This window comes from Cervus elaphus, chromosome 19 (genome assembly GCF_910594005.1).
Source record: "Cervus elaphus chromosome 19, mCerEla1.1, whole genome shotgun sequence".
NCBI classification, from domain to species: Eukaryota; Metazoa; Chordata; class Mammalia; order Artiodactyla; family Cervidae; genus Cervus; species Cervus elaphus.
Genome location: NC_057833.1, coordinates 78,099,185 through 78,126,794, shown reverse-complemented (window position 1 = coordinate 78,126,794; position 27,610 = coordinate 78,099,185). Strand labels below are relative to the sequence as shown.

The 27,610-nt window shown below is 42.7% G+C and overlaps 1 protein-coding gene and 2 non-coding genes across 3 annotated transcripts in view; all 3 read right to left on the bottom strand.

Moving 5' to 3' along the window:
• Nucleotides 1–26,748, bottom strand: part of LCA5L (lebercilin LCA5 like) — a 34,671-nt gene extending 7,923 nt beyond the window's left edge. Inside the window, exons 1-5 of the mRNA XM_043874384.1 lie at nt 26,584–26,748; nt 13,369–13,697; nt 6,970–7,484; nt 3,923–4,060; nt 141–225 (exon numbers count right to left, since the gene is read on the bottom strand). Of these exons, the coding sequence (XP_043730319.1) occupies nt 141–225; nt 3,923–4,060; nt 6,970–7,484; nt 13,369–13,687 (1,057 nt within the window). The 5' untranslated portion in view covers nt 13,688–13,697; nt 26,584–26,748. The remainder of the gene's footprint in view (nt 1–140; nt 226–3,922; nt 4,061–6,969; nt 7,485–13,368; nt 13,698–26,583) is intronic.
• On the bottom strand, nt 10,132–10,201 carry LOC122676267. The gene has a single exon (XR_006335536.1). It is a non-coding gene; the product is annotated as a small nucleolar RNA U2-30 (small nucleolar RNA).
• Nucleotides 10,331–10,410, bottom strand: LOC122676270. Its single transcript, XR_006335539.1, has one exon. It is a non-coding gene; the product is annotated as a small nucleolar RNA U2-19 (small nucleolar RNA).
• Nucleotides 26,749–27,610: the final 862 nt, after the last annotated feature.

The following is a 27,610-nucleotide window of genomic DNA, read 5'->3' as shown; positions in this document are numbered from 1 at the left end:
TATTATAAAGTAATTAGCTTCCAATTAAAATAAATAAATTAATTTAAAAAATGTCCATTATCTTGATGATATTAGTTAGGAAAATTTGGCTACATACTTTAAAACAGATTTCAAGCAAAAATAATTGAAACACACTTTACCTTTTGGATAATCTTCTTTGTCATGTAAATTTCTGAGTATCCGGTTAGTATAGATGTTTCTAATTTCGAGCTCTCGATCCTTCTCCTATAAAGAACCACAATACCAATATTTCTATAAGTGTTTACTTTTATCAACCTTCATTTCCTGTAAAAAACTATTTAATGTGAGGAGCTTGGTAAGCTCCAGCAGAAACAAAAACTGGCCATATCATCGTATATTATTCCCAACATAAAAAATATTTTAAAAAAATATTTATTTATTTTGGCCATGCTGGGTCTTAGTTGTGGCATGTGGGATCTTGTTCCCTGACTGGGGATTGAACCTGGTCCCTTGCTTTGGGGAGTCTTAGCTACTGGACCACCAGGGAAGTCCCCAAAAAGCACTAGCTTCTAAACAGAGTGATAAACCATTGTGACTCAGACAATATTTTGAAGAGTTTGCAGGCCAAATTCTTTCACAGTATTTTTTTCTGTTCCCTGGGTCTGTGCCAACAAGTTTACTGTTCTTTGTGGTCCAATGCAGTGGCCACTAGCCATGTTGTTCCTTGGATTAAGTAGAATTAAAAATACTCAGTTCTGAGAGTCACAACTGTATTGTGGATGCTCAGTCCTGCATGTGGGTGGTGACCACAGGGTTGGACAGTGAGAGAGAATACTGTCCTCATCACAGAAACTTCTGCTGCACAGCCAGTGTAGGGTGGGTGGGACCTGGAACAAAAACACTGCTCTTTAGCTTGAGATTTCAGTGCTGACTTCTTTTTTTTTTTTTTTTAAATATTTATTTGGCTGCACTGGGCCTTTCATGCTGCATATGGGATCTAGTTCCCTGACCAGGTACTGAACCCAGGTCCCCTGCTTTGGGAGCACAGACTCTAAGCCACTGGACCACCAGGGAAGTCCCTCAGTGCTGACTTCTTAAGTCTTGGCAAAACAGAAGGTTTGACATCCTGGTTTGCTGAGAAAAATTGAATTATGGTTGATGTATAATATATAAGTTACAGGTGTAGCATAGTGATCACTAGTTTTAAAGGTTACACTCCTTATTGTAAAATATTGGCTATATTCCCCATATTGTACTGTATTTCCCTGTAGCTTAGTTTATATCTAATAGTTTGAACCTCTTACTTTCCTACCCCTATAGTACCCCTCTACCTCTCCCTTCCCATTGTTAACCACAAGTTTGTTCTCTATACTCATGAGTCTGCTTCTTTTGTATTATATTCTCTAGGTTGTTGTATTTTTTAGACTCCACATTTAAGTGATATCATACAGTATTTGTCTTTTTCTGTTTGACTTATTTCACTTGATATAATACCTTCCCAGTTAGGCCATACTTTAAAAGTCAGTTTTGTAAGAAGCAAGTGAGACTTTAAAATGAATTTATGTGTATATAAAATAGATAAGCAACAAGGATTTACTGTATAACTCAGGCAATAATATTTAAGATCTTATAATAACCTACAATGGAAAATAACCTGAAAAAATATAACTGAACCACTTTCTACCTGAAACTAACATAATATTGTAAATCAACTATGCTTCAAAAAAACAAATAAAATGAATTTATGGGCCACTAAAATTATTTGAAATATTTTAATAAGTTAATTCTTTAATCCAAAAATTTATTTTGGGTTCCACTAAAGTGTTGAGGCTGAAACTCCAATACTTTGGCCACCTGATACAAAGAGCTGACTCATTGGAAAAGACCCTGATGCTGGGAAAGATTGAGGGCAGGAGGAGAAGGGGATGACAGAGGATGAGATGGTTGGACGGCATCATCGACTCGATGGACATGGGTTTGGGTGGACTCCGGGAGTTGGTGATGGACAGGGAGGCCTGGCATGCTGCGGTTCATGGGGTTGCAAAGAGTTAGACATGACTGAGTGACTGAACTGAAATGAAAGTGTTAACAAGGTACAATAATATTACTTCATGTGATGAGATAAAAAATGATAACAGAAGTCTTGTAAATAGAGTTTTAATTTTTCTAATTATAGTGCATATTCATCAGGCTGTTAACTCATTCTAATAATTTCTGTTCCTAGGGGAAAAACTTAATTTGAGAAAGCTATTCTTTAAGTAATTTAAAGATATATTAGGCAGTGGCCACAGGACTGGAAAAGGTCAGTTTTCATTCCAGTTCCCGATAAGGGCAATGCCAAAGAATGTAAAAATTATGGTACATCTGCACTTATTTCACAAGCTAGCAAGGTGATGCTCAAGATCCTTCAAGCCAGGCTTCAACAGTACATGAACCAAGAATTTCCAGATGTACAAGCTGGATTTAGGAAAGGTAGAAGAACCAGAGATCAACTGGTTGCCAACATCTGTTGGATCATAAAAAAGCAAGGGAATTCCAGAAAAACATCTACTTCTGCTTCATTGACTATGCTAAAGCATTTGACTGTGTGGATCACAACAAACTGTGGGAAATTCTTAAAGAGATGGGAATACCAGACCACCTTACCTGTCTCCTGTGAAACCTATATGCAGGTCAGGAAGAAACAGTTAGAACCAGATATGGAACAATAGACTGGCTCAAAATTGGGAAAGGAGTATGTCAAGGCTGCATATTGTCCCCTGCTTATTTAATTTATATTCAGAGTATGTAATGTGAAATGCCAAACTGGACGGAGCTCAAAGCTGGAATCAAGGTTGCTGGGAGAAATATCAATAACCTCAGATATGCAGATGATACCACCCTTATGGCAGAAAGCAAAGAAGAACTAAAGAGCCTCTTGATTAAAGTGAAAGACGAGAGTGAAAAAGCTGGCTTAAAACTCAACATTCAAAAAACTAAGATCATGGCATCTGATTCCATCAGTTCATGGAAAATAGACAGGGAAACAATGGAAACAGTGACAGACTTTATTCTCTTGGGCTCCAAAATCAATGCAGATGGTGACTGCAGCCGTGAAATTAAAAGATGCTTGCTTTTCGGAAGAAAAGCTATGAGAAACCTAGACAGTGTATTAAAAAGCAGAGACATCACTTTGTGGACAAAGGCTGATGTTGAAGCTGAAACTCCAATACTTTGGCCACCTGATGCGAAGAACTGACTCATTTGAAAAGACCCTGATGCTGGGAAAGATAGAAGACAGGAGGAGAAGGGGACAACAGAGGATGAGATGGTTGGATGGCATCACTGACTCAGTGGACATGAGTTTGAGCAAACTCCAGGAGTTGGTAATGGACAGGGAGGCCTGGTGTGCTGCAGTCCATGGGATTGCAGAGTCAGACATGACTGAGCAACTGAACTGAATTGTCCATATAGTCAAAGCTATGGTTTTTCTGGTAGTCATGTACAGATGTGAGAGTTGTATCATAAAGAAGCCTGAGCACAAAAGAATTGATGCTTTCTTTCGAATTGTCGTGTTGGAGAAAACTCTTGAGAATCCCTTGGCGTGCAAGGAGATCAAGCCAGTCAATCATAAAGGAAATCAGTTCTGAATATTCACTGAAAGGACTGATGCTGAAGCTGAGACTCCAATACTTTGGCCACCTGATGGGAAGAGTTGACTTATTGGAAGAGACCCTGATGCTAGAAAAGATGAAGGCAAGAAGAGAATGGGGCAACAGAGGATGAGATTGTGGGTTGGCATCATCGACCCAATGGACATGAGTTTGAGCAAATTCCGGGAGATAGTGAAGGACAAGGAAGCCTCGTGTGCTGCAGTGCATGGGGTTACAAAGAGTCGGACATGACTGAATAACAACAGCTCTGATATTTTTGGAAGCTGAATTTCACAAGTTTTGGTACATTTTGCTTTTAAAAAAAGTACCTTAAGTTTTTGTTGAAGATGTTTTACTTCCATCTGCAGAGTCTTTGTGGCAGCCTGAGCTGCTAAGGTCTTCCGGTTCTCAAAGGTCAGCTGCCGAGTAAAGGCTTTATGGTTCAGCCTCAATTGTTTCTCCAAGCTCTGAAAACAGTACATATTTCAGCTCTTTGTGACCAGTGTAATATTATACAAAACTTCTACTGTAGTGAAACTAATTACATTTATGAAAAGGTCAAGATTTTAATAAAATTTTAGTAGGGAGAACACATATTAGAACTAAAAATTATCATACACACTGAGAGAGGCACAAAGCCCAAAAATCTCAGATCCCAACTCTAGAGAATAAATATCATGTTTACAGTCTGATATTTTTTACACTCTGGAATTTGATTTAAGAAAAATTTTTTTTTGGAACAGAGCCTGAAAATCAGTAAGTATAATCAGTGTTACACTTTCAAACTAAACCTAAGCAATTGTGTTGAAATGAAGTATTACACTAACTTGGCATAGTGCACTCTGTGAAAATCTTTCAAGCATCTCTTGCTGAAAGGTTTACCAGCATCAGTGCAGATCATGATTCAGGGACTGTGATTCTCAGATAACTGAGACTGGAAATTATGCTGGGGCCTCACAGGGCCACACCCGTGTGAGTGGGTTATATGTGAGACAGTGAAATGACTGACTTATTATAGCACAATAACCTTCTATAAAAATGCAGGATTTACTATTGCATATTCACCTTTCTGGAATGAGACCTGTTTTACTGGAGAACTGTTTGAGCAGGACTTTAATAGGAGGTTGGCCTAAAGACCTTTTCTTTCCTTTTTTACCATAAAGTTTCCCTTTATGGATTCCCTCATTATAACATTAACACTTTCTCATTAAAGTGTAAAATATGGTAAACTAATGGGATTGAAATGAAATAATCTTTAAAATCACACTTTCTAAAATATTAACATTAAAAAAATACCTACATGTTTTGTCTCAGAAATGTTTTCCCCCCACCAAATGCCCTAAAATCAAATGAAATCTCCTAAAGGACCAAGTGCTCCTGATAAGAAAATAGCTAAGTAGTTCTTGAATTCTTTTTGGTTTTGGTTGTAGTATAGAGACATGAGCTACTTAAACATATGTGTAAAAATATGTATATGAGATACAAATACATGTACTTTCACATGACAGATAGATGCTAAGATGGATTCAATGCTACCTGAAATGCCAAACATTAGAACCTTGGGACACTATTTACATCAGTAAAAAAGGAGGTTCCTCATTATGTCCTGTAGCTCACGTATCCATTTTATGTGAGAAAATTCTCTTTGAAAATAGAGGAGGGTTTTTTACCAAAAAAGAAAGAAATAACTGAGAAATGGCTGAAATGAACTTAATGTCTTATTATTTCAAGTAAATACTTGTCTACTTTATGAACGATGTCTATTTCATATAAAATACTTGTCTCTCACCATTAAGGAATTTGAAAGAGTAAGTTAAGTCCATTTGTGTCCATTCCATTTTGTGTTCATAGAGACCAAAACCACCTAATGTAAAATAGGCAGAATTCTCAGTGTAATCAGTGTTCTCCCAAATCACCCCTTTTAATTCCAAGCTTTTGACCACCATGCACCCTTCAGGAATACCAACCTATGCATTCCTTCAGTGATTTACATTCCTTTTCCCTATCTGTCTTCAGGAATATTACCTAGAAAAATTTTCTGTTTCCAGGACATGGGTCTTTGTGGTAATGACTGGACAGATGGATGAGGTAGAGAACAAGGAAGAGGGTGAGGAGATGCACTTACAGTTTAGGGAAGTGATCTTTTCAGAAGCAGTTTGGAGCAGAGGCTCACTTTCTAAGAAAGGTTTCCCACAACACAGGACAACACACCACCCTTCAGCATGTGAACAGACTCCCCTAACCCTGGTTGCCAGACTGCCTTAGAGAATTGTCATTTCCAGATAAATGAGCCCAACTGTAACCAAGCAGGACACTACAGGGCTTTTCTGGAACAGGGACCCCTCCCTACCACATACATATCCTCCATCTGCCTCCTGTCTTTAGAAAAAATTTAGCCTCCTACAACTTGCTTGAGTTCCAACGAGCAAATTTAATCAGAGAAGTGAGAAGATGCAGAAAGAAATGAAAATAGTAAAGTAAGACAATTTGTCTCCCTGGTGGCTCAGATGGTAAAGAAGCTGCCTGAAATGCAGGAGACTCAGGTTTGATCCCTAGGTCAAGAAGATACCTTGGAGAAGGGAATGGCTACCCATGCCAGTATTCTTGCCTGGAAAATCCCATAGACAGAGGAGCCTGGCGGGCTATAGTCCACGGGGTAGCAAAGAGTTGGACATGACTGAGTGACTAAACACAGCACAAGACAAAATAATAATAGTTTAGCTATTAAAGTTAAGAACTTTTAGTTCCTCCTCAAGGGCTGTAGGCAATATTCTGATCCATGTCCTGTGAGCTGTTTTGCAGATGCTGAACCCCCACCAGGTGGAAGAAGTTTAAGTGCATGCTGCCCACAAGCACATAGACCCCAGACTGGTTGGAACTGGAAGGTTGATGATGTTGACTCCTGAATACCTCACCACCAACCAGTCAGAGGAATGTCCATGAACTGATCACATAATACAATCACCCCCAACCTTGTCTTTAAAAATTTTCTCCTGAAAGCCACTGGGGGAGTTCAGGCATTTTGATCACTAACTACCGGGACTCCTTGCTTGGCATTTGCAATAAACGCTGCGCTTTCCTTTAGCACCTCGGCACAGTGTCAGTAGACTGGCTTTGCTGCCCGTGGACTAGTGGACCTGAGTTAGGTTGGGTGACACAGACACAGAAGGAGCCCTGGCTCAGTCCACAACAAGAGGGGCTGTTTCCGTCTCTCCTGAGCGCTTCCCCTTCCCTGGACCCACCCCATCCCCACCGAACACCACCATCTGTGTGCTCAGCCCAGTAGAGCTTCATTCCTCAGGCAAGTATGATGAATGCGCTCCCTCTCCAGATTGATTTTGGAACCTTAACGTTTTTAGGTCTCTGAAGTACAGACCTGTATCTTTTTGTCGTTTGCCTCCATCTTTGCTGTAAGAATGGACAATCTCTGAGTGAGCTCTTCCCTCTCTGCAAGACTCTTGTCTTCAGAAATCTTCTGCAGGGCCTGCAAGGCATCTTTCGTCCTCAGCAGCTCACCGTCCGTCTCTCTCAGTTTCCTTGACACGGCTCTTTCCTTTCCCTGGGATTTCCTGAGGAGCTGTCTTAAATTTTTCACTTCGTTCTGATGTTTGGCCATAATTTGAGGTAGATTATTTTGTGAATTCTCATATTTTCCTATAGCTTTCAAGTGCTTAAGCTGGACTTGTTTCAGAAATTGGTTTTCTATGACTGTGGCCTCTACTTTGTGGTGCAGATCAGCTAACTCATTCTTCAGTTCTTTGATCTTATGAAGCCTCGCTGACAGGATGCGGTGGGCCATGGCATCACGTCGCTGGGCAGCGACACTGATATGAGAGTTGAGAAATGGTAAGTTCCAGCTGCGCTTTTTTCCAACCGAGATTTCCTTCTGGCCTGTGTAAGAAGATAATCCAGTTTGTTACTATAGTCATACGTATGTGCTTAGTTGCTCAGTCACGTGTGACTCTTTGTGATCCTATGGACTGTAGCCCACCAGGCTCCTCTATCCATGGGGATTCTCCAAGGTAAGAATATTGGAGTGGGTAGCCTATCCCTTCTCCAGGGGCTCTTCCTGACCCAGGAAGCAAACCAGGGTCTCGTGCATTGCAGGTGGATTCTTTACAAGCTGAGTTACCAGGGAAGCCCAATCATATGCATATAGATATGTAAGTATGCAGGTGTCTGTAATACCCACACCCCCCTCCCCCCCTACTCCCACACACATATACACATACACATGCAAGGTAGAAGGGGAAGGAACTAACACTGAATGAATATTCATGCTTTAGGCTAGGTACTTTATGTCTAGCTATCTCATTTAATGCAATCCTTTAAGGTCAGTAGTAGTCCATTTTATAGCTGGAGATTATAAGTCATGTGTCCATGGTTACATAACCACAAAGTGACATAAAAGGAATTGAAATCAGGTCTTCTCTGACTCTAAAACCCATACTTACTTCTATTATAAAAGGTAAACTAAAAACCATAAGAATAAATAGCATTTACCAAGCGTTTTCCATATGTGAAGCATTGAATTAAATGCTTTATGTAATAGATTATCTGATCCAATTCTGCCAACAAAATGTTATGAGGCAACTAGAGGGTAACATTAGAGCTAAGAGTTATATATGAAGGTCTCATAGATTTAAAAAGATTTTTAAAGACCCATTAAATTGCTTAGAGAATTCATATAAGTACTCTATCTCTCAATATATCTAACATAGGCAGTTTTTCCTTTGTTGCTTTTGACTGGGCACTCAATTAACCAGTTAGATGGTTTATGCTCAGGAAACTATTTTGATCAAAAAGCATCTAAATGGTATTACACCAAGCTCATGTAACTGAATTTGCATATGTCAACTGCATGTGCGTAACATTATTGTATTATCATCCCATTTTATTTTTTAAGTTAATTTTCATTGAAGTATAGTTGCTTTGCAATGTTGTGTTAGTTTCTGCTATACAGAAAAGTGAATCAGCTATATGTGTACATACATCCCTTCTCCCTTGGATTTCCTTCTCATTTAGGTCACCACAGAGCACTGAGTAGAATTCCCTTTGTAGCATGTTCTCATTAGTTATCTATTTTATATATGGTATCCGCAGTGTCTATTATCCCATTTTAATGATGATGCTTATCAATGGGCACACAGCTCGTAGGTGGTCAAACAGACCCACGTCCGTGTGCCTTTGCCACTGCCCCACAGGTATGTGCGTTTCTATGATATCCATGTGTGCACCTGTGGATGTACACACGTGTGTGCCTGTATACATATCAGTGTACCTATATTCTGAGAAAGAGCGGTTGGAACTGGATTCTAGAATCTAAAAATGTATGATTCTCATCCTGCAGAGAGAAAGGCTCTTAGTGACCAGTGTCACTGGGGTCCTGGCCCTGAGCTACTGGCCTGAGTGAGGACACATTATTTGAGACACGGCTCAGTGTGCTTGATCTGGTGGTGGGAAAGGCAATTCTGCCTGTGATGGAAACCACGAGCCAGCAGAGACAGAGAACACTTTCTGAGGATAAAGCATATGGATCTTGGGTATGACAGACCACACAGATTTCACAGTGACCACACTATCTGTTTCCCAGGTGGTTCAGTAGTAAAGAATCTGCCTGCCAATGCAGGAGATGCAAGAGACATGGGTTTGATCACGAGGTTGGGAAGATCCCCTGGAGGAGGAAATGGCAACTCTCTCCAGCATTTTTGCCTGGAGAATCCTCATGGACAGAGGAACCTGGTGGGCTATAGTCCATATTGGAGCCGCGAAGAGTCAAACACGATTGAGTGACTAGCACTTTCCTTTTTTAAAGCTGAATGGTTAAGCTACTCTTAAGATACCTAGTTGTTAAACCACTAAGCTAAAACACTTAAATTAATTCACCAAAAACATGTATATCTAGGTCCATAGTTAGTAAAAAGGGGACTCTTATTACTCGAGACTAGTCACGCCTTCCCAGTACAAAGAGTGAAATAAGCTCTTTGAACAGACCTAAGCCCAAGCCCCGCTTCACTGGCTCCAACCTCTCCTCTTTGCTCAGCCATTGCCCCAGGTGCACCCTCACTCCCATACTCCTTTTCAAAGCACCTCTGTCTTCCTGTCACACCGCTGCGCCCATCCTCCCTGGCCCCGTTGTGGTCCTGTCTCCCTGTCATCTTCCTCTTTGTGTCACAGTCCCATTTTGTTCCTGCCGTCTGCGCCCTCAGTCTGGTTCAGGTCCGCAACCTGAGCCAGGTCCCTGCTGGTGCTGGCTCTGCCCTCTGCTGGGCCCTCTCTCTCTTCCAGGTCACCTTAAAGGAGGTGGCCCCTTCTTCCAAGGACCAGGGTAGGAAGAGGTTCAAAGGCAGGCCTTTCCCCTTCCTGTTCTCCACAGCTCCAGCATCAGAGTCACAAAGTATACCTCCTCAACCCCACCTTAGGGCTTCCACCCACCTCTGCCCCAAGGCAACAGGGCAAAAGTTGTCCCGAGCAACTGAACACAGTAAAATAACTTTTCTTTTTTGGTATACCATTTCTCCCCCCTTTTTTAAAATTCTGAGCTCAGAGCAAGTGTAGAAACCTTCATAGTTATAAAGGTCCACAGTAAAACCTTTTCATCATTGCTCAGAAATGATCAGTCTTTCATACACCTACATCCATAGCCAGCTCTCACTCACCCACCAATAAGTCCTCAGTTATCTACTGTCACCTTTAAACAAACCCACACACATCTTATTTTAAATTATTTTCTTGCTTCTCAGAACAACAGAGATCATGCATCAGGTAGACTCGGAGTTCTTCTGCGGTTCAGATTTGGCTATTTTCATCATTGATCCACTTCAGTGAGAGTGGATCTCAGAGAAGGTATACCAGTTTTTTGAATGACCTTCGCAAAACGTCTTGGTGGGCTTCCCAGGTGGTACTAGTGGTAAAGAACCTATTTGCCAATGCAGGAGACATAGGGAGTCTCAGGTTTGATCCCTGGGTCAGGAAGATCCCCTGGAGTAGGGCATGACGACCCCCCTCTAGTATTCTTGCCTGGAGAATCCCATGGACAGAGGAGCCTGGCAGGCTACAGTCCATGGGGTCACAAAAAGTCAGACATGACTGAAGCGACTTAGCATGCACCCATGTGCACACATGTTTTGGCGTTGTATCGACAAATCATAGCAAGGAAAGGTATAATTGAAGGAGTTCTGAAAGTATATTTTTTCTACAAAGAAAGAAATAACCACATTTTGAAGATAAAATTATAGAAATATATTGCTTGCTATTTATATTAATCTAAGTATATAAATCTCAGGTATCTAACCAGAGCAAAAATCCTGTCAAACTGAAGTTGTCATTTTATCCTTATAATTTTTCTCTATGAGATGTTTTTCTGCTATAAAATTTGCTTTTCTAAGATGAGAATTGAAAATAATCTCTGAAGCTGTTATCCTTGAGTGAATTCTGGGTCTCTATTGGTGGTTCCTGATTCAGTGTTACCAGCCTCTGAGGGTCAGAGGTCTCCTTTTATATATCAGAAAGCTAACAGAAACTGAACCTTCACTCAAGAAGGCACTGCACTGGTTAATCATTATGCCTTATTGGCCGAGGTTAGTTACATCTTTGTGTGCCTACTTAGTTGCTAAATTTTGTCTCACTCTTTGTGACCCTATGGACTGCAGCCTGCCAGGCTCCTCTGTCCATGGAATTCTCCAGACAAGAATCCTGGAGTGGGTTGCCATTTCCTTCTCCAGAGGATCTTCCTGATCCAGAATTGAACCTGCATCTCCTGCATTGGCAGACAGATTCCTTACCACAAAGCCACCAGGGAAGCCCAAGAATTACATTACCCGAACATTGATTCTTTAATTACTTGCTGATTGAATTTTTTTGGCACACATTTACACAACATGGGCTGTGAAGGAACAAAAGAATAAAAGGATACACCAAGAATATTTTTTATCATTCTGTGACAAAGCTTGATGTTACAAGTGTTTGAAGGTCCTTATACACTGGGGTACAGCGCATCTTCAGGGGCATAAAAGTTGGGTTAAAGAAGCATCCAAGATTTACTTAAAATAATTTGAGAGTATTCATACACAAAAGAGTACCCAAGGGAGAGCAAGCCCTCACTAGGATCATGGAATTTAGGTTCTGCGTGTTCAGTCGCTTCAGCAGTGTCCATCTCTTTGTGACCCCATGGACTGTAGCCCTCTAGGCTCCTCTGTCCATGGAATTCTCCAGGCAAGAATACTGGAGTGGGTTGCCATGCCCTCCTCCAGGAGATCTTCCATACCCAAGGATCGAAGTCTCCTGCATTGGCAGGCAGATTCTTTACCACTGCATCACCTGGGAAACCCTCACTTGGATCGTGGAATTTAGGTTCCAGTCCACTGTGAAGTGATAGTTCATTTGGGCTGCTGCCAATTTATGAACAAGTATCTTGCATAAAGGACACAATAAACATTTGTGGAATAAATAAATGAGGAATCAGTTTAAAAAATTTGTATTGTAAGGCTCTTAGAAACAACATGCAGTTTGTTTCTTGTAGAAATAATTTTATAAACACTAACTGCCTTCTTACACAGTTCTGTGAAATCCTAGACTCAATTTAAGATGTAGTATATTGTTTGATGATTTCTTGTCATAAACCCATGGGGGCCAGACTACTTCTGAATTTTGGGGGGTTTATTCTTTGTGATGGGCTTTCCTGGTGGCTCAGCCTTTTCCTGGTAGGGTCTTCTGCTCTGGCCTTGGCAATGGGTGCAGGACTCCCACCTCTCCAGAGAAAGGGCTGTGAAACCTTTCGAGAACCTGGAGGAAAACTATGGGTCCTTCTCCCTAGAAAGTTCACAAACACAAATAGATGTGCGTGTGCATGCCTGCATGCGCACGCATGCACGCACACACACACACACACTGCAAAGGATTCCCTAAGGCTCCCAGAGTCAAGTCTTAGATGGAGAGTCCCTGCTCTGAAGCTGGGAAGAAGGGCAACTGAAGACTCCAGCTCTTCACAGGGTCCCAGGCAGGCTGGGTGTGAGAGGCAGGCACTGGGTTAATGTGGCCCTGGACGTGCTCCACATTCAACAGGCTCTTAATTGTTTTTTGGCCACTTACTGACACCAGTTCTGATGGTCACAGCCGGAAGAGAGTGGCAGTGGTTTCTATACAGGGGATATTTATAAGCCCAGCATTGCATGCCTGGGAATAACCATAGTCTAGGCAAGGGGGTAGGAAGTGAGGAGGTCAAGGATGGTGCAGAGCTACTCCCATTTGGGACAGTTAGAAGCTGATGCTGTTGCTACTCTTAAAATCCACAAGGAAATGACATTAACAGCCTTTTGACCAGCCCTTTTCCTAAAGAGCATCTTTTCCAATATGCCTCACCAGACTCGAAGACCATCTTCCTGGGATGCTGAGACAGATAGTTACATTTCATTGGAGATTGAAACCTTGACTCTTCAGCTGAGATGAAAGGCAAGAAGCCTGTGAAATCCAAGTACTGTGGTGCTCTGTAACAAGGCCACCTGTTAACTAAAAACGGAACTAACCTCACTCATGGGTTCCAGGAGGGAAAGCTGGGCAAGAGGGCTTTCTGTCATTTTGTGATTATTCTTAATTTCTCTATTTCCTACTCTTTCTATAAAAAAATTCACTTGTAATACTTATAATTTTATAAGTACTGGTACAATCTGGAAAAACAATAAAACTGAATATGGGCCACTCCAGGTTACCAGTGCGTTAAATAATAATGTCATTATAACCCGAAATTTGGTCTTGGTTGGGAGATGTTGCTTCTTACCTTTAGGTTGGGAGATTTTAGAAACATTATACTTCTTCTTCTCCTTCTTTTGTTTTACTGTAGGCTTCTCTAAGTAGTTGTTCCTAGCTGTGGTTTCTGAGAACTCAGACAGAAAGTCTTCTGAATAATCGCAGTGGGAGTCTGGGCTTCTGCAGGAGCACTGAGATCTGCTGTAATCAACACTCTTGTCAGAAGCATCACTGTTCCTGGGAACACCTGGGCTGCTGCCCTCCCATTTTGAGGAACTCCTGCCATTTTCGATGGCCGTGCCGGGGAAATGTCCACCTAGATTTGCTTCTGTTGGACCAGCCAGTGACATAGTAAACAACCTAATAGAAGAAAAGTATTTTTAGATTTAGAGCTACAGCCCTTAAAACGAACCCACGCTTTATTACGTGTGTGTGTTCAGTCGTGTCCAACTCTTTGTAACACCATGGACTGTATTCTGCCAGGCTCCTCTGTCCATGGGATTCTCCAGGCAAGAGTACTGGAGTGGGTTGCCATTTCCTCCTCCAGGGGACCTTCCCGATCCAGGGACTGGACCAGTGTCTCTTATGTCTCCTGCATTGGCAGGTGGGTTCTTTACCACTTGATCCACCTGGGAAGTCCATGCTTTATTATAGTTAACTAACTATAAATGCACAATTAGGAATGCAAAACAACACATTATTTTTGGAGTGTGTTCCAGAAAAAAATTTCAATTTGGTTTTTATATTTTTTTCTACCTAAAATATAAGACTCCTGAGACTGGACTTTGGGGAGACTGTATTGACAGGAATTTTGTTCACATCAGATAGCAACAACAGGGACAACTTAAAAGTTAGTGAATTACATTCTCATTCTCTAAGGCTGGCTGTTGGGATTTTTAAAAATTGGAATATAAAAAAAATTGGAATATAGTTGATTTACAACCTTGTGTTAATGTCAGGTGTACAACAAAGTGATTCAGTTGTATATATACACATACACGCTAGAACACAGAATGCCTTAAATTCCCAAACCAGTTCTATTTCTGAATCTTTCTGTAAGAACCACTTTGAACTTCCTTAGACTCAGTCTGAACTGTGTTTGGTTTTGGGAAATGATGATTAGGCACTGTCTGGAAGATTTCAAGGCCTTCCTGCTGATTATCAAGAGGGATAAGTGGCACCTCACTGTTGTTTACTGGATGGTGAGGATCACCTAACTGTATTCATTCGTTCACCTGGGAAAACAACCAGGTGGCTCCTCCATGTGTGGTCACTGTTCTTCCCCAGAGAGTGATTGAGAGAAGAGCTACATTTACCCTTCAGAGATTGACTTTGGAAAGCACACAGGTGGTGGGCACCATCTAAGGTGGCCTGTACTGATGCCCACTTCCTGGTGTAATCCCCTGCACTCCAGTGTGACTCAGAGGTGGCTTCTAAGATGAGGTAACTAAAGGACTCTGACTTCCCTCTTAAAAAAATAAACTTATTTATCTATTTATTTTTTAATACTACATTTATTATTTGTAATAAATACATTAATATTATTTGTTTATAATAAATGGGCTTCCCTGGTGGCTCAGACAGTAAAGAATTTGCCTGCAATGTGGGAGACCTGGTTCAATCCCTGGGTCAGGAAGATCCCCTGGAGGAGGGAATGGCAACCCATTCCAGTATTCTTGCCTGGAGAATCCAATGGACAGAGGAGCCTGGTGAGCTACAGTCCATGGGGTTGCAAAGAGTTAGACATGACTGAGTGACTAACACTTTCACTTGCACTTATAATAAATAAATTATATTTACATTATTTATATATAATAAATAAGTAATTTTATAATATATTAATATTATTAATATAATTTATATTAATGTACATAATATTATATATACACACACACAGGTCTCTGTTACTGCCTGTGGGTTTTCTCTGGTTGCAGCGAGCAGGGTCTACTCTCTAGTTCTGGAGTGCGGGCTTCTCATCATAGTGACTTCTGTTGTTGCAGACCATGCGCTCCAGGGGGCAAGGGTTCAGTAGTTGGGACACATGGTCCCATGGCAAGTGTGATCCTCTTGGACCAGCAATTGAACCCATGTTCCCTGCATTGGCACACGGATTCTTAACCTCTGGACCATGGGGAACATCCAGTGTGCTGTCTTGATATATCCAATTTATGATAGTGTACAGTTCAGATTTTCAGATTTTCGGTAGCATTTACATTTTGAACAAACAGTGTTTACAGTATAACGATGCCCGTTTTACTGCACTTGAAGCATGATTTCTTCTTAAATTTACTGAGACTTGTTTCGTAGACTAGCACTTGATCTATCCTGAAGAGTATTCCATGTTTACTTGAAAAGAATGTGTATTCTGCTGCTTTAGGATCAAATGTTATATATATATATATATAGTCTATCTGTTCTAAGGGCCTCCTGAAGCTCTAGTGATTAAGAGTCTACCTACCAGTGCAGGGGACACAGGTTCGATTCCTGGTCTGGAAAGATCCCACATGCTGCAGAAGAACTAAACCCATGCACTACAACTACTGAGCCAGTGCTCTAGAGCCTGCGAGTGCAACTACTAAGCCCATGAGCCTAAAGTCCATGCTTCACAGCAAGAGAAGCCACCCATACACTGCAACCAGAGATTAGCCCCCACTCACTGCAACTAGAGAAAGCAATGAAGACCCAGGACAGCCATAAATAAATAAATAAATAAATCTTTAAAAAACAATTATCCTCAATGGCAAAAAATGGAAAGCATTTCCTCTAAAGTCAGGAACAAAGAAAGGGTGCCCACTCTCACCACTACTATTCAACATAGTTTTGGAAGTTTTGGCCACAGCAATCAGAGAAGAAAAAGAAATAAAAGGAATCCAGATTGGAAAAGAAAAAGTAAAACTCTCACTGTTTGCAGATGACAGGATCCTCTACATAGAAAACCCTAAAGACTCTTCCAGAAAATTACTAGAGCTAATCAATGAATATAGTAAAGTTGTAGGATATAAAATTGACACACAGAAATCCCTTGCATTTCTATACACTAACAATGAGAAACAGAAAGAGAAATTAAGGAAACAATACCATTCACCATTGCAACAAAAAGAATAAAATACTTTGGAGTATATCTACCTAAAGAAACAAAAGACCTATATATAGAAAAATATAAAACACTGATGAAAGAAATCAAAGAGGACACAAATAGATGGAGAAATATACTGTGTTCATGGATCAGAAGAATGAATATAGTGAAAACGAGTATACTACCCAAAGCAATCTATAAATTCAATGCAATCCTTATCAAGCTACCAATGGTATTTTTCACAGAACTAGAACAAATAATTTCACAATTTGTATGGAAATACAAAAAAAAAAAAAAAAAAAAAACTCGAATAGCCAAAGCAATCTTGAGAAAGAAGAATGAAACTGGAGGAATCAACCTGCCTGACTTCAGCCTCTACTACAAAGCCACAGTCATCAAGACAGTATGGTACTGGCACAAAGACAGAAATATAGATAAATGGAACAAAATAAAAAGCCCAGAGATAAATTCACACACCTATGGACACCTTATCTTTGACAAAGGAGGCAAGAATATACAATGGAGGAAAGACAATCTCTTTAACAAGTGGTGCTGGGAAAACTGGTCAATCACTTGTAAAAGAATGAAACTAGAACACTTTCTAACACTACACACAAAAATAAACTCAAAATGGATTAAAGATCTAAATGTAAGACCAGAAACTATAAAACTCCTAGAGGAGAACATAGGCAAAACACTCTCTGACATAAATCACAGCAAGATCCTCTATGACCCGCCTCCCAGAATATTGGAAATAAAAGCAAAAATAAACAGATGGGACCTAATGAAACTTAAAAGCTTTTGCACAACAAAGGAAACTATAAGCAAGGTGAAAAGACAGCCTTCAGAATGGGAGAAAATAATAGCAAATGAAGCAACAGACAAAGTATTAATCTCAAAAATATACAAGCAACTCCTGCAGCTCACTTCCAGAAAAATAAATGACCCAATCAAAAAATGGGCCAAAGAACTAAACAGACATTTCTCCAAAGAATACATACAGATGGCTAACAAACACATGAAAAGATGCTCAACATCACTCATTATCAGAGAAATGCACATCAAAACCACAATAAGGTACCATTACACACCAGTCAGAATGGCTGCTATCCCAAAGTCTACAAGCAATAAACGCTGGAGAGGGTGTGGAGAAAAGGGAACCCTCTTACACTGTTGGTGGGAATGCAAACTAATACAGACATTATGGAGAACAGTGTGGAGATTTCTTAAAAAACTGGAAATAGAACTGCCATATGACCCAGCAATCCCACTTCTGGACATACACACTGAGGAAACCAGATCTGAAAGAGACACGTGTACCCCAATGTTCATCGCAGCACTGTTTATAATAGCCAGGACATGGAAGCAACCTAGATGCCCATCAGCAGATGAATGGATAAAGAAGCTGTGGTACATATACACCATGGAATATTACTCAGCCGTTAAAAAGAATTCATTTGAACCAGTTCTAATGAGATGGATGAAACTGGAGCCCATTATACAGAGTGAAGTAAGCCAGAAAGATAAAGAACATTACAGCATACTAACACATATATATGGAATTTAGAAAGATGGTAACGATAACCCTATATGCAAAACAGAAAAAGAGACACAGAAGTACAGAACAGACTTTTGAACTCTGGGAGAAGGTGAGGGTGGGATGTTTCTAAAGAACAGCATGTATATTATCTATGGTGAAACAGGTCACCAGCCCAGGTGGGATGCATGAGACAAGTGCTCAAGCCTGGTGCACTGGGAAGACCCAGGGGAATCGGGTGGAGAGGGAGGTGGGAGGGGGGATCGGGATGGGGAATACGTGTAAATCTATTGCTGATTCATGTCAATGTATGACAAAACCCACTGAAAAAATAAATAAATAAATAAAAAATAAAAAAAAAAATACATGTGCTAAAAAAAAAAAAATCCAAAAAACTGGAAATAGAACTGCCATATGACCCAGAAATCCCACTGCTGGGCATACACACTGAGGAAGCCAGAATTGAAAGAGACATGTGTACCCCAATGTTCATCGCAGTACTGTTTATAATAGCCAGGACATGGAAGCAACCTAGATGTCCATCAGCAGATGAATGGATAAGAAAGCTGTGGTATATATACACAATGGAATATCACTCAGCCATTAAAAATAATACATTTGAATCAGTTCTAATGAGATGGATGAAACTGGAGCCCATTATACAGAGTGAAGTAAGCCAGAAAGAAAAACACCAATACAGTATACTAACACATATATATGGAAGTTAGAAAGATGGTAGTGATAACCCTATATGCAAGACAGAAAAAGAGACACACATGTATAGAACAGACTTTTGGACTCTGTGGGAGAAGGCGAGGGCGGAATGATCTGAGAGAATAGCATTGAAACATGTATATTATCAATTGTGAAACAGATCACCAGTCCAGGTTTGATGCATGAGACAAGTGCTCAGGGCTGGTGCACTAGGATGACCCAGAGTGATGGGATGAGGAGGGAAGATGGAGGGGGTTTCAGGAAGGGGAACACATGTAAATCCATGGCGGATTCATATCAATGTATGGCAAAAACCACTACAATATTGTAAAGTAATTAGCCTCCAACTAATATAAATAAATAAAAAACAAAAGTCTATCTGTTTTAATGTGTCATTTAAAGCCAGAGTTTCTTTATTGATTTCTGCCTTGATGATCTGTCCACTGATGTTCAGTTCAGTTCAGTTCAGTCACTCAGTCGTGTCTGACTATTTGCTACCCCGTGGACTGCAGCACACCAGGCCTCCCTGTCCATCACCAACTCCTGGAGTTTACTTAAACTCATGTCCATTGACTTGGTGATGCCATCCAACCATCTCATCCTCTGTTAACATCCACTTATGTTGCTGCTGCTGCTGCTGCTAAGTCACTTCAGTCGTGTTCGACTCTTTGTGACCCCATAGGCGGCAGCCCAACAGGCTCCTCTGTCCATGGGATTTTCCAGGCAAGAGTACTGGAGTGGGGTGCCATTGCCTTCTCCACCACTGATGTTAGTGTGGTGTTAAAATCCCCTATTGTTATTGTGTTGCTGTCACCTTCTTCCTTTATGTCTGTTATGTATTTAGGTGGTTCAATGTTGGGTACATACATAAAATTTTTAAAACTTCTCTGTAACAACAACAACAAAAAATCATAAACTTAAAAGGCACATCAGAAACTGGGAAGACTACTCTCAACATATGTGACAAAGAGCTAACTTAACTCCTTTATTTATAAAGAACTCATGATAATCCATGAGTAAAATGGGCGAAAGGTATGAGCACATTATATACCAAGCACATTACAGCAACAAAGACAACCAAAAATATATAAAAAGGTTTTTAGGACTTCCCTGGTGATATGGTAGATAAGAATCCACCTGCCAATGCAGGGGACACAGGTTTGATCCATGGTCCAGGAATATTCTACAGGCCACAGAGCAGTTGAGCCTGTGTGCACAGCTATGGAAGCCAGTGCCCCTGCAGCCTGTGCTCCCCAATAAGAGAAGCCACTGCAATGAGAAGTCCATGCACTGCAATGAAGAATAGTCCCCATTCGTTTTTATGCTGGCTTTGAAGATGGAGGAAGGGGTCACAGGCCAAATACAATCTTTTCTAGAAGCTGTAAGAGGCAAGGGAATGGATTCTTCCCTGAAGGCCTGGAAGGAAGGAGCCTTGCTGATATCTTAATTTTTAGCCTCATGAGATTCATTTCAGACTGCCGACCTCCAGAAGAGATTTGTATTGTCACTGGGCTTGTAATATTTGTTAGAACATTGACAGGAAACTAATAGAGATTGTCTTGAAAATAATTATGAATTGAAATGAGATTAAAATAGGCTATTAAAATGTAAAATAAATGTACTATTATACAGTTGAAAGTCAAAGAAGAGGGTGACTTCAAGTGCTTTGGGGAAGTAACTTAATGCTCTCAAAAGCAGCTTTCTATACTTTGTCCAGACTACATCTAGAAAAAAGATCACCAACTCTGAAGAGCTGGTTGGATTGTTTGCTTTGAAAAAACTAGCTAGAGAAACTAGCCTGCTCTCTCATCAAACACTCAGGGTGGAGATTCTAAAAACCAAGAAGGCTGTCTGGTGCAAAGGCATTGGTGGAATGGTGGCATGGCTGGAGGCTGAGAAAGCTGGGTAGGGAGGAGATGATGTGTGTGTGTGTTGGGGGGGTGGGTGACAAAAGGTGACAACAAGATCAGGAGCTTATCTACACAGAACAAATAAGATCATTGAGGAAATCAAGTTGCTTTCTGCCTGAGAGAGTTTTACTTACATAGAGAGGGGGAAGGCTCAAAATAACCCCAAGTGTTAGGTTATATATATATATATATATATATATATATATATATTTACACATTTTATACACACAGGGACAGATATAGAAATACAGATGTGTGTGTGTGTGTATTTTTCCTAACTCTGTTGAGGGCCTAGAAGCAATGACACCCCAGTAACAATGAGCACACCGAGCTCCATTCTTCACTAAATACCATTCTTTACAAAAGGAAATCAACCCTGAATATTCATTGGAAGGACTGATGCGGAAGCTAAAGCTCCAATCCTTTGGCCACCTGATGCAAAGAGCTGACTCATTGGAAAAGATCTTGATGCTGGGAAGGGTGGAGGGCAGGAGAAGGGGGCAACAGAGGATGAGATGGTTGGGTGGCATCACTGACTCAAAAAACATGAGTTTGAGCAAACTTCGGGAGATGGTGAAGGACAAGGAAGCCTGGTGTGCTGCAGTCCACAGGGTCACAAAGAGCTGGATACCTCAGCAACTGAACAACAACTACGAAGTCAAATCAGAGTTCCTTGGAGAAATGGATAATTCCAGGCATGGACCAGGTAAAGTTCAAGATAAAGCTGGTATGTGTTTAAAGGACACAGAAGCCAACTTGAAGTATTCTCTGATCAAATCTAGGACATTTGAACATCAAAATAAATAAGGATGAAATATGATGACAACCTATTAAATAAGATAGGAACCTATGAGTCCATACTAATACAAATGAATAAATAAGTAAATAGAGAAAGGAAGAGAAAGCTCTTCCTTATGGCATAATGACAGTTAATAAATGTAGAAGGAACAGAGGAAAGAAACAATGACTGATGCCTATCGAAGAGTTAGTTGAAACAGGCAGGATCTGTCATTGAATGGTTTAATGTATGAAGTTTTCTACTTTCAATGATGTCTGAGGTTTAGTCCAGCACAAAAATACATACGTCAAATATATCTATAAACATCAGAAGTTGCAAGCTTTCTTGGATAACATGGAATTGTGCCATGTTCAAGGTTTGGATGGTTATAGACAAGTTATGTAGGCTTTGGGTATATAACAATTTTATGTATTTTATTTATTTTTGACAAAAAGTTCAAATCCATTACCAGACCAGGCCTCCCAAAGAAGCACCTTCAGGGTTAGAAGCTCTACGCCCACCAAGCAGTGGCAAATGCAACTACTGCACTTGTGTGTGCTCACTCTTGCTCAGTCATGTGAGACTCTTTGGCCCCATGGACTATAGCCTGCCAGGCTCTTCTGTCCGTGGAACTCTCCAGGCAAGAATTCCTGGGGATTCCAGGGGATCTTCCTGACCCTGTGTCTCCTGTATTGTAGGCAGGTTCTTTACTGTCCGAGCCACCACGTAAGCCCAACTACTGCATGGGCTACAGAGAAATTCAACACTCTAGGGCTAAATTTACAGATGTGTAAACTTTTAGCTCCTCCTCCCAGCTGCTGCCATATATCTTTTTTTAAAAAATTAATTAATTTATTTATTTTACTTTACAATATTGTATTGGTTTTGCCATACATTGACTTGAATCCTCCATGGGTGTACATGTGTTCCCCATCCTGAACCCCCCTCCCACCTCCTTCCCCATGCTACATATCTTTTTAATTTCCAGCCTTGACCTCTTTTTCAATATAATGTTTATTTTAATAAAATTCCATGAAAATATCCCAAATTTGATCTTACACATTTGGATGTTCATTCATTCACTCTTTCAACACACAGTTGAGTGCTTACCACGTGCCAGGAGCTGTGTGAGGTGTGGAGGGTATAGTGAACAGAGAAATGTGTCTGTTTTTGTGGAGCTAGTATGTCAGTAATAAAATAATCACAATAGCAACTGTTCTATGTGTTTTAAAGCAAAGAGCTACAAGTCTGTGAGGACATATGACAAAAAAACCTGATCCAGACAGTGACCTGGGAAGCATCTCAAGAGCAGTGCCAGCTGACTGAGATACGAGGGGTCAGTGGGAACTGCCTGGGCAGAGAGGAGTGTGGGGTAGGAGGGAAGAACGGTGTGGACAGGGGAGGCAGTACCAGGGCCAGTCGGTGGAGGAGGGGCCCATGTCTGGGGCCCAGTGAGAAACTCCAGTGGAAGCAGATGGGTCTCCAGAGGTCCAAGGGGTGAGCAAGCTGCAGGGTCATCAGAAGTCACATTTATGATATGACTCATTCATCCAAGAGGAACAGGCAGCTAGCAGTAAGAAGAGAGAGAGAGAGAGGCTGGGGAAGGGGGATATGATGAGCGCTGCCTTCTGAAGAGGTGACTCTGGCTGCAGGATGGAGAACAGAAGAGGGAAAGGTCAGAGAGCAGTGGATGCGGAAGGCGGGACTAAGGAAGACAGGAGCTCGGACCGAGGTGCCTGCGATGATCTGAAAGATGCATGGGGGACAATGTCACTAGGGCTTGGAGGCCCACTGGATGCTGGCAGGAGGGGAAATGTCAAGGAGGAATCCTGGTTTCTGGTGCAGGGGTCCCAGTGGGTAGGTGGGGGAGACCGTCAGGGCTTGTGTGTGCTAAGTTGCAGGGGATCTGAGAGGTATAAGTTGTGTTGCTACCCAGCAGCTGGACCTATGGGTTGAGCTCAGAAGACGCCAAGTGGAGAGATCAGGTTGGGGGGCCAAGAGCATAGAGATGGTGGGTGTGGATTTGTGCCTAGCGTTGGAATCTGGGGGCCTGAGGTGAGGACACTGCACTCTGAGGATCTGCAGTGCTAAGGAGCCAGGAGCAGACACTAGCTGAGATGGGAGCAGGAAGTGTGGAGGCTGAGGGCACAGGAGCCGAGGGAAGGCAGCCCTTTACTGTGGGGTCAGACTTAAATGCTGCTGGGAGACTGAGCAAGACTGAGTGGCCAGGGATGGCTGATTAGCGGTTCTTGTTTTAGTGCAGAGGTGAGAGTGAAGGGCAGACCGGAGTGGGCTGAGGAATGAGAGACGAGGAATGGATACACTGAATATGGCGGTTCTTTACCAAAGTTTGCCTGTTGAGGGGGATGAGAAATTGGGCATGTCAACTACAAACTGGCACTTGCCAAGAGCATTTGGCAGCAACTGAACAACAACAGGTGGCGCTAGTGGTGGAGAATCTGCCTGTCAATGCAGGAGACATAAGAGACGTGAGTTCAGTTCCTAGGTGGGGAAGATCCCCTGGAGGAGGGAATGGCAACCCATTCCAGTATTCTTGCCTGGAGAATCCCATGAACAGAGGAGCCTGGTGGGCTACAGTCCATGGGGTTGTGAAGAGTTGGACACGACTGAAGTGATTTAGCACACATGCACGAACAACAAGAAGAAGGACATTTGCCATCTGCCTGGGCTGCTGCAGCTGCTGACCTTCAACACTCCCTGAAGGGAGTGTAGGGTGGAGGGTGAGGCATTCTGTGCTCCATGGAAACCGGTGGGACAAGTCTTTAGATAGATATTTTTAGGAACTGACTGCACGATCTCAATCTTTGCATCTCCTCATATCTAGAAAAGCACTAAATCCCTTCATGGTGACATCAACTCCCCGTGACAAGCAGAAAACCTTTTGTAAAGTTAGTGCTTGATTGCCTTGACTCCCCCTTCACCAAAATCTTATATATTGATCTTCCCCCACTGCCTCTTTGGGCTTCCCTGGTGGCTCAGATGGTAAAGAATCCACCTGTGATGCAGGAGACCTGGATTCTATCCTTGAGTCAGGAAGCTCCCCTGGAGAAGGGAATGGCTACCCACCCCAGTATTTTTGCCTGGGAAATCTCGACAGAGGAGCCTGATGGGCTGCAATCCACAGGGTCACAAAGAGTTGGACACGACTCGGTGACTAAGTACAGCACTGCCTCTTTAGAGCAGTCTCTCAGAGCTATCTGGGGTGCTGCCTCCCCGGGCTTTAGTCCTCATTTTGCCCCAAATAAAACTTAACTTGCAGCTCTCACGTTGTGCATATTTTTTTTAGTCGACAGTTAATAGCTAGAAAATGAAGAGGAGCGGGGATCAGGGAGTTTGTTTCTCTTTCTTTTGTGATGGGAGGTCTTAAGCATGTTCAAAAGCCAAGGGAAAGAGCCAGCAGAGATGGGAGAGGTGATGACCTGGGTGAGAGAATGGGCAGCCAAGAGTAACAGCAAGCAGGACGGGGTGAGACACAACGCGCAGGGGAGCTTGCTGTGGTGGTGGCTGGGGCTGGAGGAGAGTCCCCTCATGTAGCTTTAAGAGGCTCTGGGAAGTGAAAGCACGCGGGATGAGGCGGAGCCGCGGGAGAGTGGAACATCCCACAGACCCTCTGCAAATCGCAGTTGTCCTACTGTTGTTCCTTTCCTCAGCCAGGGTTTCACCGGATGGAAAAAAAAGAAAAGGGAGGCCGGCGTTTGCGATTGGCCAGGGGACAGGTGGGCGGTGCCATCCGCTCCCAGAGAGGAGCGGACAAGTCTTGTCAATCACTGCATCACTCTGTGACTGACAGGACTATCAGCACCCAGGTACTTGCTATCAAAGGGATCAGCACACGAATGCTCTGTGTCCCCATTTCAATTTGCCTCTCTTGGTGCTTCTCTAAAACACCAAACAAGAAAGACTACTCAACAGATAGAGTGTAAATTCCTCCACGACTTCTTTTTCTCACTGGGAAGAAGTCTACAGATTCTTTCATTCTTCCCTAAAGTCAGTTTTAATGTTCTTGCCATAGCTCTATCCAGAGACACTGCCCTAAACCTCAGAAAGCTGAAGGGCATCTTTTGATTTTTAGCTTACGGAACTTTGTCTACTTGGTTTAAAGGTCACAATTCTCAAAATACATACTGAAAATGTTGTATCGTTATCTATAAACTATAAAAATTCAAATCCTTAAAAAAAAATAACCCCACCTAACTCACATGAAATAACAGAGAAAGGGAAAATAGCATAAGCTTCTCTCTACTCAATGCAGGGAGACCAATTAGGAGGCTTCTGACATAATCCAGGCCTGGACCGGGGTGGTGACAGTGGGGGTTGGGAGAAATAGTAGGACTGTACATCTATTCTGGGTACATTCTGAAGGATGTGTTGACAGACTGAAGGTGCAGAGGGAGGAAGAAAGGGAGTTCAGGAGGACCCCCAAGGCCCAGACAACTGACAATGGCCTCTAGTAACTAGGATGGGTAAAAGCCGGAGAGGAGCAGGTTTGGGAGAAACGTTCTGGACTTGCTGTGTAGGAGATGGTTAGTCATCTATGGAGATATGTGGACAGAAGACACGAGTCTGTAGCTCAGAGGAGGCTCAGGACAGGAGAAACGCAGTTGGGGTTCATCCGCATTTAGATCGGTTTTGAGCCTATGACACTGGATGAATTCATTAAGAAAGTGAGTGTGGATTAAAAAAAAAAAAGACTCAAGGTCATGTTCCGCAGTGAAAAATCTGGTCTGAAAAAAGTTACCTGTTGGCACAAGTGTGGCAAGGAAATGGTAAAGCGCCACCGGGAAATTGCGGCCAGAGAGCTCCTAGCCTGAGTTCAGCAGGGGAGGGGCAGACACAGACGCTGTCGCAAAGGGTTCAGACTTCCAGGGGATGGAGATTAGGGAAACGTCAGCGCTTAGATTAGGAGAAAACAAAGCAAAGCAAAAGCAAGCAGGTAGATGCATAAATGAAGGCGCCAGATTTAAAAGGGAAATAGTGAAAGCGAGTAACTTGGGGAAGGGGTGAAATTTGCCCCAGCGTGATGGGGCAGGAGGGTGGGGTGGGGTGGGGTGACTGGGGCCGGCCGTCCCCTGCCCGTCAGCCTCTTGGCGGCCAGTCCGTGAGCGGGCGGCCTGCCACTCCCCCGGGACAGCGTGGGCTTGTGAGTGCGCTGTGTGGGCTCAATCACAGTGTCTGAACCAGGAAAGAGGACGCCGAGGGCCGCTCCTCACCAGACCGCGTTTGCAGGAGGAAGCGGCCTGACGCCCCGGCTACGTTACCAACTCCAGAGCCAGGCAGCGAAGCCCGAGTTGGGCAGGGGCGGGACTGAGTGATCGGGAGACACCGGAGGGCTCAGAAAGGTTAGCAGCAGGCTCGGCTGGGGCGCGGCGGCGGCTGGGCCGTTACCTGCTCCGCGCTACTCGCGCGGCAGCGCCAACTCCTTGGCAACCCGGCTCTGACGCGTCGCCCTGGAGACCGGCGCGCGGGGCCTCCTGGGACTGGCCGGCCAGCGGGAAAGGGCTAGGGAACCGGCTCGCGAGGCCTGCGCGCACGCGCACTCGAGACCGCGTTTGTGCGGCCTGGGCTGGGATGTGAGTTCTGTCCCACTTGACTGTGGGAGTGAAGTCAGCTGGCTGCGAAGACGTTCGTAAATAAGCCTTCCACCACTCCTCCTCGGCGCCTAGGACCATGCCTGCGTCCTGGCGCGTCCACGGCGAGGGAGACAGCCTCGCCGCGTCCATGTGGGCGCGGAGTTCCCGCGGATACTTCCCGCGTGGGTCCCTAAGCGCCCGCGCACGGGGTGTGTTGAATCCAAGTCCGATGTGTATGTCCGCTTCCCAGCCTGGTAGGATCTAGAGCAGAGCGCCAGTGTTAACCTCTATAAAGATGAATTTATCGGTAGCAAAAAATCTGATCCCCAAGCAATGCGTGTTTGGTGTAGGCAAGTTACCATGTAGAGAAAAGTACCAAGGAAAAGTAAAAAAAATTTAGTGATTGATTAGGAGTTTTTAGTGATACAATAAATATCTTCAAACCTTAATCCACATTTGAGGGTAATCGTATTTCTTTTTAAAAAATATATGCCAGTGTTATTGTCGCAAAGTGACACTTGGAACTTCTCTGGTGGTCCAGTGGTTAAGATTATACTCCCAGTGCAGGGCCCTGGGTTTGATCTCTAGTTGGGGAACTAGAATGAAAGAATGAAAACCACAATCACAGAAAACTAATCAAACTGAAAGAAAGTGAAGAAGAACTAAA